Below are 18,744 nucleotides of genomic sequence, written 5' to 3' on the forward strand. Positions count from 1 at the left end.
GTTAATTAGGAAAGACTGTTTAACTATTGCCAGTGTATGATTCAGATATGCCTAATGACGCATTTCGGAAAGGGTGGGGAAATCATGTAATTCCGAAGTTCTCATAAACACGCAACAATTATAAAAGACGTCTTGTTAAGGAACTGGACCAACGCGGAGAAGTCGACACATTCTGCACCGTTAACGCATCAAGTTCTCAGGCTCCATGTTTGCAAACTTTTCATTAATAAACTTCTGTAAATTGATGGATTCTTTTTCAACGCGGCGTGAGTAACTCAAAAAAATGAGAGAAACCAAGCAGAATTTACTTTGATATTTAGGTCAGACCATATCTCATGCTTATCGTCTGTATATTCAGTTTCAGAACACATCAAGAAAGCATATCGTATTCGATCGGCCACATTATAGCTTTCCAACTAAGCAAAATGTTAGGTTTTTCACGACATCACACCAAAGAAAGCCCTGGAAAACTAAATTTCCCCCGAAAAAAAAACACCCAATGTTACACAGTTGCAGTGAAAAGCAACATTATAGGATATTTATAGGCACTGTTTATCGATATACTGAAACTGCTTCATTAGACCATGATGCACACCCATACAGTGATGGTTTATTATCGGATAATGATATACGAGGTTACAGAGTTTTGTATCTAATCTATTCAGTCACTATCAGTTTGCATCGTTACTTTCATATATTATGTAATTCACGAGTAGCATGTAATAATTGAAAACAATAAAATATTGCCACAATTCATCATTATATTTATGAAAACCAATGCATGGAAAAACCCGAGAGGAAACAACGCGTGTCGAGTTTGTTTTTCCAATCCTATTGCTTTATATAACATTGTTGATGGGAATCACAGTATTTGTTTTGACTCAACTATTTAGAGGTCTTTATCACATTCCAGTTATGTAAAAATTCTATCGTTTTAACTACTGCCTTATGGTGGGGAGTGGGCCGTATCTAACGTAGTGTCATTTTCATATTAGACATGCGTCCAAGAATACATTAAATTCAACGTCCCCCAAATCACGAATAAGCTCTGTTTGGAGTGCGTTGAGTCAGCGACTTCGCCATTTTGTATTGGTGTTGACCCAGTGGTGTTGACTGCTAGAAGACGATATTTTCCTGTACTCTGCCACGTAGAACAAGCCGACACAAACTATAAAACAAAATTGAGGAAACGAAATGTTTATTATGCTTTCTTATTTATTTGACGGTAAATAAAACGGTGAGTGTGGACGAGCTGACAACTCGAGGAATGGGGATATACATCTATGCGTTGCTTTATCTAGATTTACGTTTGATTGAATCAGAGCTATATGTCAAACTAAGACGTTCAAACTCATAGTATTACATACATTGAACTCTGCTTTGTAACATAGTGAAAGCGAGTCGAGTTTGTACAATTTCGAATGAGGATGAAGATATGGAGAACTTGGAAATACACGATTCCTAAGTGAATAATAATAGTGGTTTTGAGGATAATATATATTTTTTAAGGATCGGTTTAACATGTAATTTCGAAAAACGGAAGAAACGAAATTGTAAATGAAACTAATCATATATACTAAAATGTTCACATATAACACCGTCGCACTCCGTTGACATTCGCATGCCAATTTTCCCTATCGCCCTCTTACGGTGTTGTTGTAGTTATCCAGACTAAACGAGAAAATTCAAGAAGCAATTGTAAGCAAATACCTCGAAGGCTATTACTTTTATTTGTTCTCAAATTTTGAGATCTAATATTTCATCTAAAATGTGCCGTTTAATTAATTATGGGAACACGTTTTTATGATATCGTGTCTGTCCAAGTTTTTATGGAATCGTGACGGCTGGTACCGGTACCGATACTGCAGGGGTCCGCAATTACTTTTTGGCGCGACCCTAAAAAAATTATTTCAATTTCTCGCGACCCAAGCATTTGTGAGCATATAATTTTGTGGAAAATACTTTGTAATTAAATATCGATTTTAAGACTAGTACCGGTATATATTGACAGTAGCAATTTTTCATCCAAAATTCTAGGAAACATATACAACAACAGTAAATAATTGCATTTATTCCGCCTAATGAGAATCATAGGCTCTGTGTTTAGATTTTAGAACACACATCAATTCGAGGTTTAATTTGGAAGACGGCAACTGGAAGATCTTCTTCGACCTCTAGTCTTGATCTGTATCTGTTTTTAATGTATGATAACGCAGGCAGAAAACGTCCTATTCTAAATCAAGTTTTTGTTTCTGTTTTGTTTAAAATGTCTGCATTATTTGAATTTTTGTATTGTATAGGTTAAAACTAAAACAAGAAAAATGGATGCAAAAACTTGCCAATTGCTTCTTATTCGCAATCAATCCGTCGAAACGCCACAAATATGTACGACTTGATTATACACGCCTTCTCAAGCTGTATTAGGGTTAGATTATCCGGATAGCGGTTAACCGGATAACCATTAGGTATTTTGCTATCTGATATCCGGATATTATTGTAACGGTTAACCGGATAATAGAGCAGTATAAATATTGCATGTGTGCATTAGTGATTTTTATATTTTTTGTTGAGTGGCCATTGACATCTCTCAGAGTAATAATCACTTATATCCACACCACTCTGCCTATATTTTAGTCATCCGTGTAATGCTGGAGTGAACTTGACTATTACATCACAAAACACGCAGAAAAATGTGATTATTGCGTATTTGCGTTATAGAAGAACCCGACTTACGTTAAAATAAAAGCATTTCTACTCTAGATATGAAAATCAGTGGTAAGCTGCACGAATAAACCCAATTTCTTATTTTTGCGATTTTGCAAATTCATCAAATTTAAATTATTATTGAAATTCCAATGAGAATAATTTATTTAGTATAATAAATGCAGATATTAATTAGCTTATATCAACATTTTCGGGAGAAAAGTCGGGTTCAGTCTCGTCGGTATAAAACGCCGATAATTGTTTTATTTCACCTGGAACTGAAAGGGCGCAGTATGTTATCTATCGTCGTATCTATCTATCTATCGTTAAGAGGGTAGATCTGAAGCACACATTTTTGACTGAAAAGAAGGAAGTAAATGCTAACGAAATACCACGACTCTTGATTTATGAGCCAGTGATAGATAAAACAAGACTCTATTTTAGGCGCTGTTGAATCGCCAAAATTTCGTAATAATCGTATTTAGTGAATTTACAACAAGGGTAACTTGTCACGGAATGTAACTTCTTTTCAAGTTAAAACTGGCTTAATGCCGATGTTAATTCCCCAAATAATTACGCGACGCGGAAGAAACGATCGACGATGATGACAAAATTAGCCTGTAAAATTCGACCGCCTTTATTAGTGACGTTTTCGAAAGTTTTTAAAAGAGGAAGAAGGGCTGTTATTACATTTATGGTTTTCATGGAACTTTCACAAACAAATTTGTTTGTAAAATGGTCTATACTCTGCTTTATATATCAGCAAAGTTTGATTTGACAGACTTTGTATCGTGTCATGTTTTTCATTTACTCATTTAGGGTTGTTCAAAAACTGGCGTAGCATTGTTTTGGCTCTGTTAATTTAGTTTAAAAGGTATTCGAATGAAAATAGATTTAAAGTTGTGGCCTAATTAGTACAAACCAGAGAATATTTACAGTGACATGTTAAATAAGTGAAGTTTTCAAATTAGAAGAAATTCCGGTCCACTTCGTTATTTTCAAAATCATCAATTTGCTTTGTTATTAAAATTTTTGTTCAAATTACTTATATTTTTCTATACACTTCACGGAATTTGTCCCCCCTATATTCTATTTTTTTTGGATACTTCTCTCACCGAAATCAAATGTTCGAAATGCACGATTTTTTGTGTTCATGATTCCATTTATATGTATGCTATTGTGGTATATATTAACAACGTTTATTTCGTCGTGCAAGAAATCAAAAAATATTATAGAACACAAAATACTATACGTGACAATAATAAATTTCATTGCAATTGATAGGATGATCATTGTGAGTCTGCAACACTAAAATTTAGTACGAATCAAAATTTAAAGAAAAGAGGCTCTAGACACAAAAAGAAGCTTTTAAAAAAATTAACAATAAAGTAGAAATAATATAAATCTTTACATATTATTTAAATAGGAGAAAATAACTTCAGCAGTCGGGGGAAAAACAATTAGGACACAATATTTTCAAAAAATGTTTCGTTTTATTATTCCGCTGTACATCGGTACGATTACAGAGCTTAAATTATTATTTATTGACACATTCAACATTAAAATGCACAACCATTCTTATTCAAGAAAAATAATACATATGTGAGTATTTACAATAGAACTGTGTGGTGGTTTTTGGTCAATTCACCGCAAAAATCCTGCGAAATCGGTTCTCTGAAATCAGCAGTAACTATCCGGTTAACCGGATATTTAAAATACGGAATACCCGGATATATCCGTTATCCGGATAGTAAAAATTATAGGTATCCGAACTAACCCTAATCTCAATGCTTTCGCAAACGTGGTTGACGGAGGAAGACGCAACCAACAAGCCATTACGTGAAGCATCCTGCGACGGCGAGGAGTCCAGCGACCCTATTGTCTCATCTCTCATGGGATTCGAACCAGCGCCGAATATAACATTAGGCAAGGAAGGCTGAAGCCCAGGGGCGCCAAACCTCGAAAACCTTGACAATCAATTTTGAACTATTATTCATTTCAAATTGTCGTCTAATTCCGGCCCTGATTCGAACCCACGTATGTTGCCACCGATGTCAGTATATTCTCCATTATTGTATTACTGCACTTAGGCGGTGAGCGGGCCCAACTGCTATCGGATTGTGGTAAGCCTGTGAGCTATACTTCATAATTTTTTTTTTGCTCAAAGCGTCTCCCTGATATCTCTGATGAACATCCTATGACTTTGGTACAAGTACTAACTTGGCGTTAAAGTTACGCGATGAAAGTGAAGGCAAGAATTTTTCTTACATGTTTGAAATTATTATTCCGACACCGTGGGCAGATGCCAGAACGTAACATTTTGCGTAGTTTCACGGCGAGGCAAGGGATATTTCAATATAAAATGATCCTATACAGTTTGTCGTTTTGTTTTGGATTTCAAACGTGGTCATCACCTCGACTTCCTCCAAATCTGTTCGGGTCCATAATAGAATCCAAACATCGGTCATTTACAATAAGTCATGCTATAGTGGCCGTAAGAAACTTTATATGAACCGTATGAAGAATGCGATATTATATATATATATATATTATACAGTGGTGGGATTCAAATTTTTTGTTAGCCGGTTCCATCACAAAAGTCACATGTTTCAGCCGGTTCTGTTGCCAAAAAGTCATTGACAGTAACCAGTAATGCTGACCGGTTCGCTGATCTCATTAAATTCCGTGAGACGGTTCTATAGAACCGGTGCGAACCGGCTGAATCCCACCACTGATATTATATATAAATACTTTTAGCTACTATCAAGCCTTCTCAATGCTTTCGATTTTTATGCTATTAGATGAGTGCAGTTTAATATATATATATATATACCAGGTATGACAAACCCTTTTTTAAAGAATGAATCAAAAATATTTTTAATACGGTAAAGAAGAATGTGGGTCCCAGATATTAATGCCGTATCGATGAGAAACTTGCCGTTGAATCTTCTCGGCAAAACTCAAAATTTTGGGTCGGTTTTGTGTAGTTTCGAACTTAAAAGATGCATCACTTCTATCAGGACTAAAGAGATTCCTTGTTCTAGATTTCATAAATCACCGGAACCGTTTATAATGCTGTGGTAAATCTTTTTATGTTTTTAAGGAGTTTGGAAGGGACCTACAATTAAGGTAGGTACTACCTTTCAACATTTGCTTAAGATCGACATTTCGTCTGGACTACAACAACCATGGTAGAGAAGCCTGCTTCACATAAATACGACGTCGCAAAGGGGGTGAGAGTGAGCAACGATTTTTTAACCAAAAAATGATAATCTTTATCCAAATAAATCCTAAAATGACTTGCGAATCTTCGTTTTAGAATTCATTGTACAGCATAGTTTTTCATGTAGCGCAAAACAGGTACAAGGAGAAGAGTTTTGCGCCGCCCTAGCAATATCGAAACGACGCGTGAATCGCGACGCCTACTTTGTGAACCAGGCTGTAGCTGATTCAAAGACACAGCGCAAGGCAAAAAGATATTCCGATTGTCAGTGAAAAGCTCACTTTCATTTATCTGGTTGTCAAGAAGCAAAATTTCGCTTCTGGACAGAAAGTACACTTAGAAAGCTACATGAAATGCTTCCTCATAGCGAGCGAGTACGATGTGCAGTTGCAAGTTTTGGAATTTGGGGCCCATTCTCTTTTGAATGGGGGGGAAAATATGCCAAACTCAAGAATCTTACAGAAAATGCAACAGTATGGTTTCAACATAATGGAGCAACTGGCCATGCAGTAAAAATATCAATCAATGTTTTGGAGGACCTCTTTCCAGCGTATTTAATTATTTTTTTGCATGGCGATATGTGGGATGGTCAGCACTCAGCACAACAAGAAATCACTCAGTTGTCGATGGAAAACTTAAGGATTCGTTATAGCAATGTATTGCAGCTAGAAAGGCCATCTTGAAGATGTTATTTTTAAAAAATAGTTTACACAAAATGGCAACCAAATGCGTTGTTGAAGAAAGCAATGAAAATTTAACAAAAGCTTTCCATGTTATTTTTTAGCTAATGAAAATTTTTTTTTTTGCCTGCATTAAATGTTGAGAATATTAAAGAATAGAGAGATTGTAAACTGTCTTTCAGAAAAACAATCCCCATTTTATAAAATTTCGACTTGGTAATTACAAAATGTTTGTGGAAAAATTATCTAGAATGCTGTTGCAGGCGAGACTTCTTCTAAACAAGGATGGATTTTGTCAAATTAGCTTTATTAACAAGTTCGTAATATACTAATACTGGCAAGTTATAATTTTATTGCAATATTGTCGTCATGGTTACAAAAGTAGAATATATATTTAATAATGAACTTGAAACTTCAATGGGCTGAAAATAATCCAACAGGAAAAGTTTTAACGTGAGATGACCAATGAGATGATAGCTGGAAAAATTTAACCTCTTTCCATTCAATTCCGTCAATTTTAACTGAAAAATAAATGACAAGTATGAGGCAAGAAGCAAGATCTTATAAAGCAATTCAGATTGTTTCAAGCTTGTATCTCAACTGAAAGAATTCCACAACAGTTTATATAAGCTGTGAAGAAATACCCGGGTTCTCTAGTACAAATCACATCATGGTAGCAATATGTCATAAAGTCATAAGAAAGTATTAGATAATCATGAGCTCTGATCATTGATTACATATTTCGGGGCTCCTGAAGTATGCGAACCAAGATGGCGGACATCGGAACGTAATATGTGTACTAGGTTAGGGTTAAGTCATAATTTCACGTACAAATACTACGAGAGGCACTTGGCTAGTCTTCGAACTCATAGTAGAACTAAAATAAGGGAAATTGGAATAAAATTATGGCCTAACCCTAACCTGTTACCCATGCTACGTTTCGATGTCCGCCATCTTGGTTCGCATACTTCAGGAGCACCCATATTTCCATAGTACATGTTTAGTCGTATATAAATCAAACATTTAAAGAAGAGAATATTTTCGATTTATCAGACTAAAAACCGGTCACATCTTTAGATTAGGAAATATACCAAAAATATTTTCACCTTTCAATAAATTGTGCTGATGCTTTGAAGTACATATGATGCGATTAATATTGGAAATAATCAATGATTTCGATTCAGCTTCTTTTTCTTTCCCTTTCTTTCCAGGTAATCTCACTGTAAATATGATTTAATATAATAATGTTGAAGAAGATGAGATACTGCATGGGTTTTTTAATCTTGTACAGAATCACTATTGTTGCTCATCTGTTTGGAAAGAATGGATTTGCTTTAATGTTTTATTATATGTTGTGACTAATTACGTTTGGCACCATGTAAAACATTCTTGATGTAATATATTTTTACAATTTTGAAAGCTGTTCAGTCATAAGGAGGAACTATGATTGTGTCCATTAAATCTGCAATGTTAGGCCATAATTTTATTTCTATTTTAGTTCTATTACAAGTTCGGGGACTAGCCAAATGACTCCCAAAGTATTTGTACCTGAAATTACGGCCTAACACTAAATTTGTACACATACTACATTCCGGTGTCCACCATCTTGGTTCACATACTTTGGGAGTACCAAATTTTGAATCCCACAACTGCCTACAACAAATCATAAAGTGGACCACAACACCTCAATGATCCAACAAATTCATCTCGCATTTCAATAAACCTTTAAACATACTTATATTCTTTTTGCCGATAGTGACAACATCCAATTCTAAACCAGGTGAAGCAATATGTTCTCCCATTGTTGGAAGCTTTGAAACATGGAATGACTTGAAGGTTGTTTTCAGAGTATATTTGGTGGAATCACGATCTTTCCAATAATCAACTTGAAGTCCCATCTTCGAATCAGTAGATCCCGCAATACTGGCATGTCTGAATTCAAACCACCATTTTATCACTTAAAAAGCTATTTTTCAAATTGTGATAGAAATATAGAGAATAATTCCAATGATTTGACATTTTTCCTATAAATAGAGTCCATGTTTACAAAACAAAGTCATAAAATGAGACAGAGTTTTAGCCCTTTGCAACCCAGTCAATGCTTGTTTAGCATAGTTTTTGGTAATAATTCGACAATCAAAATCATCTGAATTTAGGAATCTCTTGCTCAGCACATCAATGATTTGGTCTAAACCACTCTACTATCTGTGGTGTCCCCACTTTTAGGACTTTACTTAGAAACTTTGTTCAAGAAAACACAAACAAAAGTGTCAAGAGTGCCATAATTAGCTGTGCAACAGATAGCAAACAGAAATCTTACTGTGAGTTTGAAGTGTTGTTAATGGCAGGAGATGTTGGCATGGCCGTTGCTCCACCTGTTGATGCAGTAGCCTGCGCTGCAGGTGATGCAGTGGTATTAGCAGAAGTTGAAGCTAATGTTGGACCAGATACAATATCCTCCTTATCCGAGTCATGTTGCATTAAGAACTCATTTTCTCCAACCTTTGCACCCTGTTTTTATTACGGTAAGTAAAATTTAAACTTCACATGAATAAGGTTATAATCAACACTTGAAACGGCAGACAGTTGAAATAAAACTCAAAAAGTTATCATTTGCAAAAAGGTAGGGAGACAACCACAACTCCGGAATTGATTAAGTGAAGACATAAACAAAAGACAAATAGGATCAAGTTATGGATGAAAAGAATTTAGTCTCCCACATCAAAAATAATTCAATGCAACATGCAACCATACTATGCTATTGTACAATGCTTTATATAACTATATATAGTGATATCTCGGTATTCGAACATAATTCGTTCAGGATTGGTGTTTGACTACCAATTTGTTCGAGTACCGTTTTGCAATAAGAATTATTCAAGTATTGTGTCGTTCAACTACCAAGGTATCACTGTAAATAATTATATATAATAATCATACAATTCTTAAACAAATATAAACTAAGGTAGTACGTGAAAATAGTCATTGTCACCTTAAATATAGTAATTGATTGATGATAAAAAGTTTCAACTCTTAGGCCTTAATACTTGTCTCGTAATATAATATCCTTCCTATATGTTTCAGTACAATTGCTTCAAAGTATCACATTCTTGTTTGGGGTCCTAATTTAATCTAATAAAAGATTACACTCATAATATCATTTCTAATGCAGAATCTTTCCATTGTCAAAATTAAATTTTGAATGATGAAATTAATACTCACAGAAACGAATGGCACAAACTTCTGTGACGTGTCTTCATTTTCACTGCATGCAACACACAAGTGCATCAATTATTAATAAGAATTACAACATGTGTCATCTCGTTGAATTTGTGAATAAAAAATTTATTGAATTCCGTAGACCAGAAAAGGTATTGAGACCATCTACAGGCAATAGACAGAGTGCATTGAAGCACAAAAGCGATGCCCGAATGCACCAGAAACATCAATCATCCTCCTTATTACCAAACAATTTTTAAAAGTTTTTTGAAGTAAAGGAATTACAAATAATTTATAATAAGGAAAATAATGTACACACCTTTTCTGTCCGAAAGTCAACATTGCCTCGGCGACAGAAAGCGATAAAGTAGCAGAAGCTTCATCAATATATTCAAGAGCTCGTCTGACGCAAGTTTTTTCTGTATTTTGTTGGTTTTCGAATGATGCAGTATGATGTTCCATTGATATAGAATTAGGTGTATGTGCTTTTGTAGAGGCTGGACCCTTGTCAAAAGTTTCACGCCATAATTGATCATTGAAAAGCTTAGCGTAGTGACTGTCTAACGAACAAAGGTATTGTCCAATCTGATTTTTACCTGAATCAAAGAATATAGAGTTCAATTCAAGTATAACCGATGTATAACCGTATTTAGTTGCATGAAGAATTTTGACAAATGCAAATGACTTTCAAACAAAACAAACAGCACATGGTTACTTAATAAGACCACATATATAAGGTTGAAGAATGTTTCGAAATAGATGGTCCATGCATATGAAAAATGATAAACATCAAAGCTTACTTCGATATTTACGGCCATATCTTACCTATCATAGTTACACAGTGTAACTTACCTAAAGGTATGACAAAAAATAGAAAATAAGTAATCCAATCAGGTGATCTTGAACTTAAGAATTCCACAAACTGTCGAAGAACAAGATTGACATAAGATTCCGTTCCAGCAATTCCAACTTTCACTCTCATTGGCTGTTGTGAATTGCTGTTTATACTGAAAAGATATTTGAAAAATTATAACGCCTTGAAATAATGGAAAATGCAATAGGCCATTTTTTGTAATTCAATCTAAATACGATTCGAAAATAGAGAATATGTCTCACTGAAATAATTTTTGCAGAATAAGGTATTTCTGAGTGTTCATATTTCACAGAGAGGTTCAAGTAACCACACATTCGTCACCTGAAATGTACGACTGTCTAACTATTGCCACATTTAAATTGATGATTTAGAGAAAATATGGCAGTGGTTGATCGCATAATGCAAAATTTTCTTCTTCTTTCAATAACTTGAAATCTTGTCTTTTCTGAACTGGAAGAAGTTTGAAAATGTGTACTTTTATATTTACTCACAATTTTTGCAATTTTGATATGAGAACATTGAACACAGAACTCAATTGATCTTGAGAACTTGTTGCCAATATCACAGTCTCCGCTGTGTTTCCTGCTGCAATATAACTTTGTAATGCTTCTGCAAAATTTTTTCCATTTCGATCTGATCTGTTTACTAGAAGCAGTGGACTCGGCAATGTACATGAATGAGTGATGTCATCATCTTCTGCAGTGAAGCTTCCGTTTATAACATGCAACGATGTTTGTTGTTGTGGCAAGGACTAGAAATTTAAATTTAATATGAGGGAGAGAAGTGTATTCAGAATATGATTATAAGAATTTCTCAAAAGGTACTAATCCGAATTTATATGTGTAACAACACGATTTTACTAGGTAATTGACAAATTTCGGTAATAATAAACAGGAACGAATTTTAGAACATCGAGCAAGTCAAACAATCATATTTGCATAGCTTTTATTGAAATATAAATATACATAATTTGGCAAAACTAACAATAATTTTATGTCAAATTAATTGATATGACAAAAACCGCTTCGGCACTTTGTGTTGATATGTTCATGACAGATATTCTCTTTGTCCATTTTAACTGTAAAAGAACTTTTAAGCGACTAAAATCAAGTGAATTTTCAATACATACTTAACAATTTCATCATAATTTGCACTTCCTTCCATTATTCTAATTACTGTAAACCAGGAAATGAGCCAAAATGTATACTATACACTGAAGACTGTTCAATGGAATGTTACACTTTTAAACTGGATGATTTCGGTTAACAACATTCTAGATGGCTGATTTCAAATTTGGCCAGTAAATAAATCTTTATCATATCTACGGTAAATATTAAGTGCTAGCTTTTATTTCCTCTTCTTATTTCATTTCACTTCCCACGCTCATCCATTGTAGGCTACTAACAGTAAATCGAGACTGAATTTTCACTAACGCCAAATTTACATTTTTGAAGAATATAGATCAAAACATCCATCAATTAATATTCACCTAAAACGATATTTAAAATTTGGCGCTAATTTGAAATAGCCCTATAAATATCTCTATTTGCCAAAAGGGAACTTCCAACATTTGATTCACATGAAAAGTTGGAGTAAATTAATTTCAAAACTACAATGTTATTAGATTGACCAATCCATACAAACTTTCTTTTCCAAGCTTTAATCACAAAACAGCCAGCTATCTCAAAACTCATAAATTGTCCCTTATTAATTACCATACACTGCAGATTTCTATAGGTTATGTATTCAGTGTCAGTCCTAAACAAAAAACATTTTACCAAATCAAGTTCTTCTGCACTACTTGCAGTTTCTGTATACTTTCCTTCAGTCATTTGAAAAGAAGGCGAACGAGATCTTGGCCAAGATCGTTTTCTTCTTTTAGTTTGATTATTAATAGACGTTGGGGGATTTTGAGAATGGCAAGGTGATCCAGGTTCAGATCCAAATCGAGCAACTTCATCATCGAGTAGATTGAATTGTCGAAAAGAATCTGAGATTGAAATAGTATTTATATATTCCATAATACTAGTGAAGACATTGTTTTTTAATGAAGATTTAGTCCAACATAAACTGAGCAATAATTTATAATACCATGAAGTTACCATATATGGTATATAAAGTCTAATAACCACCAGACTAATCAATCATCTGTTTGTTGTATTGATTGCGATGCCTTTTGATGACAAATTAAATGAACACCAATTGTTTTTTTGCATATATAAATTTGCTGCAGGCAAGGTCTCTAGACATCAACTAAAAATGGAAATAAGGCTAAAAAAACCAAGAGCTATATATATACGGTGTCATTGAGAGCCGATCAAAAGAAACCCAATTTGAGAATGAAAGTTGCGTAATTTAGAATTAGTAACCAACTTGCCTGGGTGTGAGAAATTAGCAGCTTGCTGAATGATAACATTCTGATCATCTTCTTCACTAGAATCACTCTGATCTATTGCAGGTGTTTTATCAGAATTTCTCAAAGATTCGAATGTTTCCTATTGAAAAATTTCATACATTAATAAAAAAAAAAGTAATTCAGTAAAAGCAAGCAAACTACTTCGAAAACATAAAGATTTGTGCAACAAACCTTGACTTCACGATTTCTTCTCCCAAGACTATTTTCTCTTGAATCTTGACCATAATGGATCTAACAGTAAATAAACACTACTTTTATTAGCAACAAAATACGTTCGACAGTTTTAAGTCATATTTCAAATAAGTATAACATTATCTACTAAATCCTTATCGACTGATGTATAGAATTGTAATCCTTTTTGGGGAAATAGTAATAAAGTTCCAAACCAATATGTGAATATAAAAGAAAAATTTATGATATTTTATAACACTGCGTCTCATAGTTCGATTCCGTATATTATCCTAAATCTAAAGTTGAGCCAATGTTAACTGCAGAGTAGAAGTTTCAGATCTTACATTAAAAATGTATCAATTATGAGAGTGTGATTGCCAGGCCAGCTTGCCAAAATGGAGTTAAGGTACTCATAAACAAAACGAGATAGCGATCGGAGACCGCTGACTTATCAATCTTCCGCAAAAAAAAAAAATTAATTAATAACTCGCTAATTATGCGACATAATTCATCCAAAATCAATAGGCTTCTGGTCCGAGATATGATGAATGCACATGCAAAATTTGGAGCAGATTAAACCTCGCTTTCGTGAGATATCGCGTAACATACGAAATTGTCTAACAGACAGACAGACAAATACCTATCAACATACTCACCGATCAAGATCGATAAGTAACAAGAAATTCACTTACTGAGCTTACTTAAGGTCATGAACCAAGGACAAACATGCTTTTCGAAAATTTGATAAATGAACCCCAAAGGAAGTAAAAATTGCAGCAAAATCCCAAAATCAGCAAATATCAAAATATGTGTTAGAAAATCACACCATCAAAGTAACATACATGTTCTCCACTTGGTTGATCTCTCAGACTACATACTTCTGTTTGAGAACTTGAATGTGATGTACGATCGAAAAATGGCCTGTTAGTGTAAAATGATTGTTATGATTTCTTGAGCGGTAAATGATTTACATAGAAAATTGGGGTAACTTCAGTCACCCATTACAGAACCTTTATGAATAGGAATAAGCAAATATTGTGAAGCACATATTTGAAACTCATCCATACCTCAATTTTGGTTTGGGGGTAGACACAATACTGATATTATCCTCAACTTCAGGACAACTATCACTGAAATTAAGATCTTCAATTTCATCATAAAGAAAATCCAAATCATCTGGACCAGGTACAACTACATCTGGATCTTGTCCCATTTCTTGTTCCAAACCCTTGAAAAAAAAGGAAATACAAAGTAAATTAATATAAAATATAACATTTTTGGTTTATGATTCTCAGTTAAATCTATCATTTTTCACATTGAGTATATTAATGCAACATAAAAGTAATTAACCTCATCTTCAACTTGCTTAAATCTTCTTAGCAATGCAACTAATTTTGCTTTGATAAAATTTTGTTGCCTCGATGAAGATGACATTCGAACTTTTCTTCTTTCTTTTCTTTTATGATTTTCTTCATCGTCAATATACTCCTAAATTACATGAAAATAAATGAGATGCAACTCTATCGAATCATATAATCAAACAGACAATTTCTGATTTCATTTTTGTTACCCTTTACAAAGTAAACAGCAAATATGATTTATCAACTCAAAAGTCTGGGAGTCAGACAATCGTGTGAACGATCAAACTATTCAGATAAAAAAACGACAACACAGACATAAGCTATGATACCCGAGGATTAACATCACTCCCCATCTCAGGATCCGATGAAAATGTTTCTTCATCATCAGTGTAATTATCAACATCGGGAGAACGATCTGTAACAATTGTAGCATATACGTGACTCATGAAAAAATTACACTCTCTATTTATGCATCTGATTGAATAATTGGAATCAAATATATAAACAAATTGATCACCTGCTTCTGTTTGTTTGCCTGATCTCCCAATTCCAACTTCAACTTCATCAGTAGGTGTACTATACACAGATGACATCACAACCTGTGCAGAGACTACAACACTGTTTCGACGATCTTTGTTTGTGCTCATTAAATCAAGCACGGACTCTTCCACAATAGGACTTTGTATTATCTGAAATAGGTAGAACATCGTGATTTTGTCCTTATAAATTTATATAGTGTGAAAAACACACGCTACATATATGCCTAGCGTAAAGCATGACGATTCTTTCTAGATGGCACTGGATATTGGTAGAAATGGGTATATGGATAAAAGGGGAGTTCCACAAAACACAGGTTCTCATAATAAACAATATAATTGACATCGTACTTCAACAACAATTAAGTGCCGATATCATTGCTCTTTTAAATGTCATAAGCGCATTAGAGAAGACCATGTGATGACATTTGACCATACGTAATATTTAAAATCAAGGATTCAGTGATGATAATCTTGAAATTTTTTATTCCAAACACAAGCCAGTTGGAATCTAGGCCAGAACAGTCTACTCTGGACAGCAGTTTTTGTCTTCATAAATACTGTTAAAAATATGTGCCTCAAGTCAATGCTTGAACAATTTGAACGCAAAATTAAGATGACATTCCCATTAAATAAGACCCACAATAAATTCCTATACATGAGTAAGCGGTAACAATTAAAGGCTATAAAACTTGAAGAGAAACTTCTCAGTTGTATCAAAAATACATTATTCACCTGAGCCATATCAACTGTTCCAATAGCCAATGTTTTATATCCCAGCATTGCACGGTTTTTATATCTCTTTCTACGCTGCAACATTACTTGCAATATATTGCCATCTCTTTTAATAAAATGTGGATACTGTAAATAGAAAGTTTACCATATAATAGGCAACATGATAATGACTTGAATTCAGTTTCATCTACAGAAAACACAGTTTGTAGGAATAGTAATAATGATTTGGAATTTTGAATCAGAAAATGGTGAAGCAAGCAATGGGGCTTATTAAAATTACTGTCATGTGTTAACATGTACAAACATAGTTTAATTTATTTAATTATATGATAAAAAGTCAGAAAAAAATGACAAATTGCTCATTTTAACAGAAAATAGTTTGAATACATACTTTCTTGAGTTATTATTACTTTGTTGGATGTGAATGAGCAAAAAATAATGTAGGACACGAGAGACATTTTTGAAATTGGGACTACTTGATGAATCTGAAATATCGTTAACTGACAAGCTTTTTCAACAATATTGATAATTTCATTACTTGTAAAGAAAATGTAAGTTCGAGATCCATCGTTAGAAGGCCGTTAGCTGGAAGTCCAATTTCATTAGATCGCAGCACTCTCTTTGATCCCTGAACCAAACATTTATTTAATAGGTCATTGAAACTTATATTCCAATTAACAGATAATCTGCATGAAATACAATATTCCACAAAAGCCAGATGTAAATGTTCAACTCAAACTAATAGACTTAATCTAAAATGGGACTTTCAGAACATATTTTCAATAATTTAACGGCTGATTTAAAAAGATTACTTTAGACATGTGAGGGCCATACTATGGCAGTATGACACAATCATAATCCCTTCATTTAATATAAAAATGACAATATTTCAATCTAGTATTTTGCCAATCGATTCAATTCCAAAATGGAGCGCTCAGAAATAAATAGCATCATCGTATCAAGTTATATCATTCCACTTTCACTAAATTCCACAAAAATCAGAAAATGGAGCAAACTTTACCTGCATTTTCACTGCCAGAAATATTGATTGTAAGTCTTTGTCTAGTTCTTTGATAACGATCAGTTTTCTTAGTGCAAGACTACAGACTCTAAATTCAAATTATTCAACTTAAGACACAAAAAGAAAAACAGAATTTCTGGTTTTTCAATAATATTTGTTAATAATATTTTCAGTAAATGCTGAAATGAGATTCGTGTCCCAGACTTGGGGCATTTTTTGATAAGTTTCATTAATTCGACTATCTGTACTTAAAACAGCAGATCAAAATGTTGGTAGTGAATATCATGTTATAAAACAGGTACGGTAAGTTATGGGTAAACGTTTGATATCACAATGTCTTAAACTCCACCGCAGTATATTGAAACAACGAAGTTCTGAGTAAAGTCAAAAACCGAACATCTGAACATTGGCTAGGCCATCATAATCAAAAGTCTGAAACGAACATGACGGGATCAAGCTCCAACAAAAGAAAACACCTCACCTTGGAATGCAATGTGGTGAAGATCTATCAACCTCCCATGTTGCAAATAAATTCATAGGAACAGTATTCTGTCCATGACTAATAGTGAATTTGCTCATGTTTGAGATGTGGAATGCTTCCAGGCTTCAGCGTCAGTAACTACTGAAATATTAAACAACAACACTTGAACCGATTACTGGCCTGAAGCCTAAGACTACCGTACCGTACCGAGCCCTGCAAAGTGTCATTAAACGGTCTTACTACTTACTGAATACAGCGCAAACAGCGCAGAGCCGCAGAACATAAGGAAACAGCGCGAAACAGAGAAAATGTTATTGTGGCGAAACCTTCTTAAAGAAAAATTTTGAACAAAAGAAAAGTTGTAATGGACCTTTACCCGAACATCTTTTTTTTTTTTTTTTTTTTCTAAAAGACAAAAAAAATAAATAGAATAAATAGAACTCAATATTACACATTGGCTTAATTGGACACAATCATTCGAAAAATGAAAAACAACAACAAAACAAAAAACCTGAGTAACTACGGGATGCCACAATCCCTGTGGAATGATTAACAAACATGAAATAGGCTATAATCATACAAGACCAATCATCATTAACCGCCTTTAATAAACACAGTATACAGGTATAGCAAATAAAACTGACCAACGCAAGGTCGCGCTTTAGACAGGCTAAGTCAGCTGGGAGCTGCACTCTTTATTTTTTTTTTGTTTATCAATACTAGTCAATCTTAAAAATGTACTATCAAAAGCTATGACATTACCGACTTTTCTAACAAGTTTTCAATTCTTCCATCCTCCAAAAAGCTATTTTTCATATTTGATGCCATATTTTTCAGCATCCCTCTAATTTTACATTTAAAAATTATTCTCATAACTGATTGGAAATTATCCAAATCTTCAAATATTATTTGATTCCTGAATTCCCAAATAGCTGCCTTTCCACATGCAACTATCATAATAACTGACAGGTCACATGTATTTTGTGCAATAATGGTATCAATATTATTTTCACTAAAATGCAACTCGCACCAATCCCAAAATATTTTAACATAATAGCATTCAAAAAATAGATGTTTACAGTCTTCAATGATATTAATATTGCACAACACACAGTGACCATCATCATATTCTGTCCAATGCCTTGTTCTATTTCCAGTAGGTAATGCCATATGAATTATTTTCCAACATAAAACTTGTACAATTTTAGATATTCCATGAACCCAAATGTTATTCCAATCAATATCAAATTCCAGTCCATAATATTCCTTAATTGATAAACCTTTTTGTTTTGTCACTTCCATTATCTTTTTACTTAGAATTTGA

General features: G+C 33.7%; 1 protein-coding gene across 1 annotated transcript; it reads right to left on the reverse strand.

Annotated features, from left to right (window-relative positions):
• Positions 1 to 6,930: 6,930 nt before the first annotated feature.
• On the reverse strand, positions 6,931 to 17,683 carry LOC120336356 (phosphofurin acidic cluster sorting protein 2-like). Its single transcript, XM_078110121.1, has 21 exons — positions 17,668 to 17,683; positions 17,421 to 17,561; positions 16,940 to 17,027; positions 16,457 to 16,546; positions 15,919 to 16,044; positions 15,165 to 15,336; positions 14,977 to 15,062; positions 14,637 to 14,774; positions 14,354 to 14,514; positions 14,129 to 14,207; positions 13,287 to 13,346; positions 13,077 to 13,194; positions 12,478 to 12,689; positions 11,191 to 11,450; positions 10,678 to 10,832; positions 10,145 to 10,421; positions 9,829 to 9,871; positions 8,927 to 9,117; positions 8,342 to 8,538; positions 7,713 to 7,826; positions 6,931 to 7,127 (listed from the first exon to the last, which is right to left on the reverse strand). Exons 2-21 carry the CDS (start codon positions 17,516 to 17,518, stop codon positions 7,021 to 7,023), a joined length of 2,772 nt encoding a protein of 923 aa, XP_077966247.1. The 5' UTR covers positions 17,519 to 17,561; positions 17,668 to 17,683; the 3' UTR covers positions 6,931 to 7,020.
• Between the last annotated feature and the right edge of the window lie 1,061 nt (positions 17,684 to 18,744).

The sequence above is a fragment of the Styela clava genome, chromosome 2 (genome assembly GCF_964204865.1).
Source record: "Styela clava chromosome 2, kaStyClav1.hap1.2, whole genome shotgun sequence".
Classification (NCBI taxonomy): Eukaryota; Metazoa; Chordata; class Ascidiacea; order Stolidobranchia; family Styelidae; genus Styela; species Styela clava.

Coding starts and splice junctions, on each gene's coding strand:
- LOC120336356 (XM_078110121.1), bottom strand. CDS start 17,518: ATGAGCAAATTCACTATTAGTCATGGACAGAATACTGTTCCTATGAAT. Junction 15,337..15,918: donor GAACAGTTGATATGGCTCAG/GTGAATAATGTA, acceptor TACCTATTTCAG/ATAATACAAAGTCCTATTGT. Junction 14,208..14,353: donor ACCCCCAAACCAAAATTGAG/GTATGGATGAGT, acceptor TTACACTAACAG/GCCATTTTTCGATCGTACAT.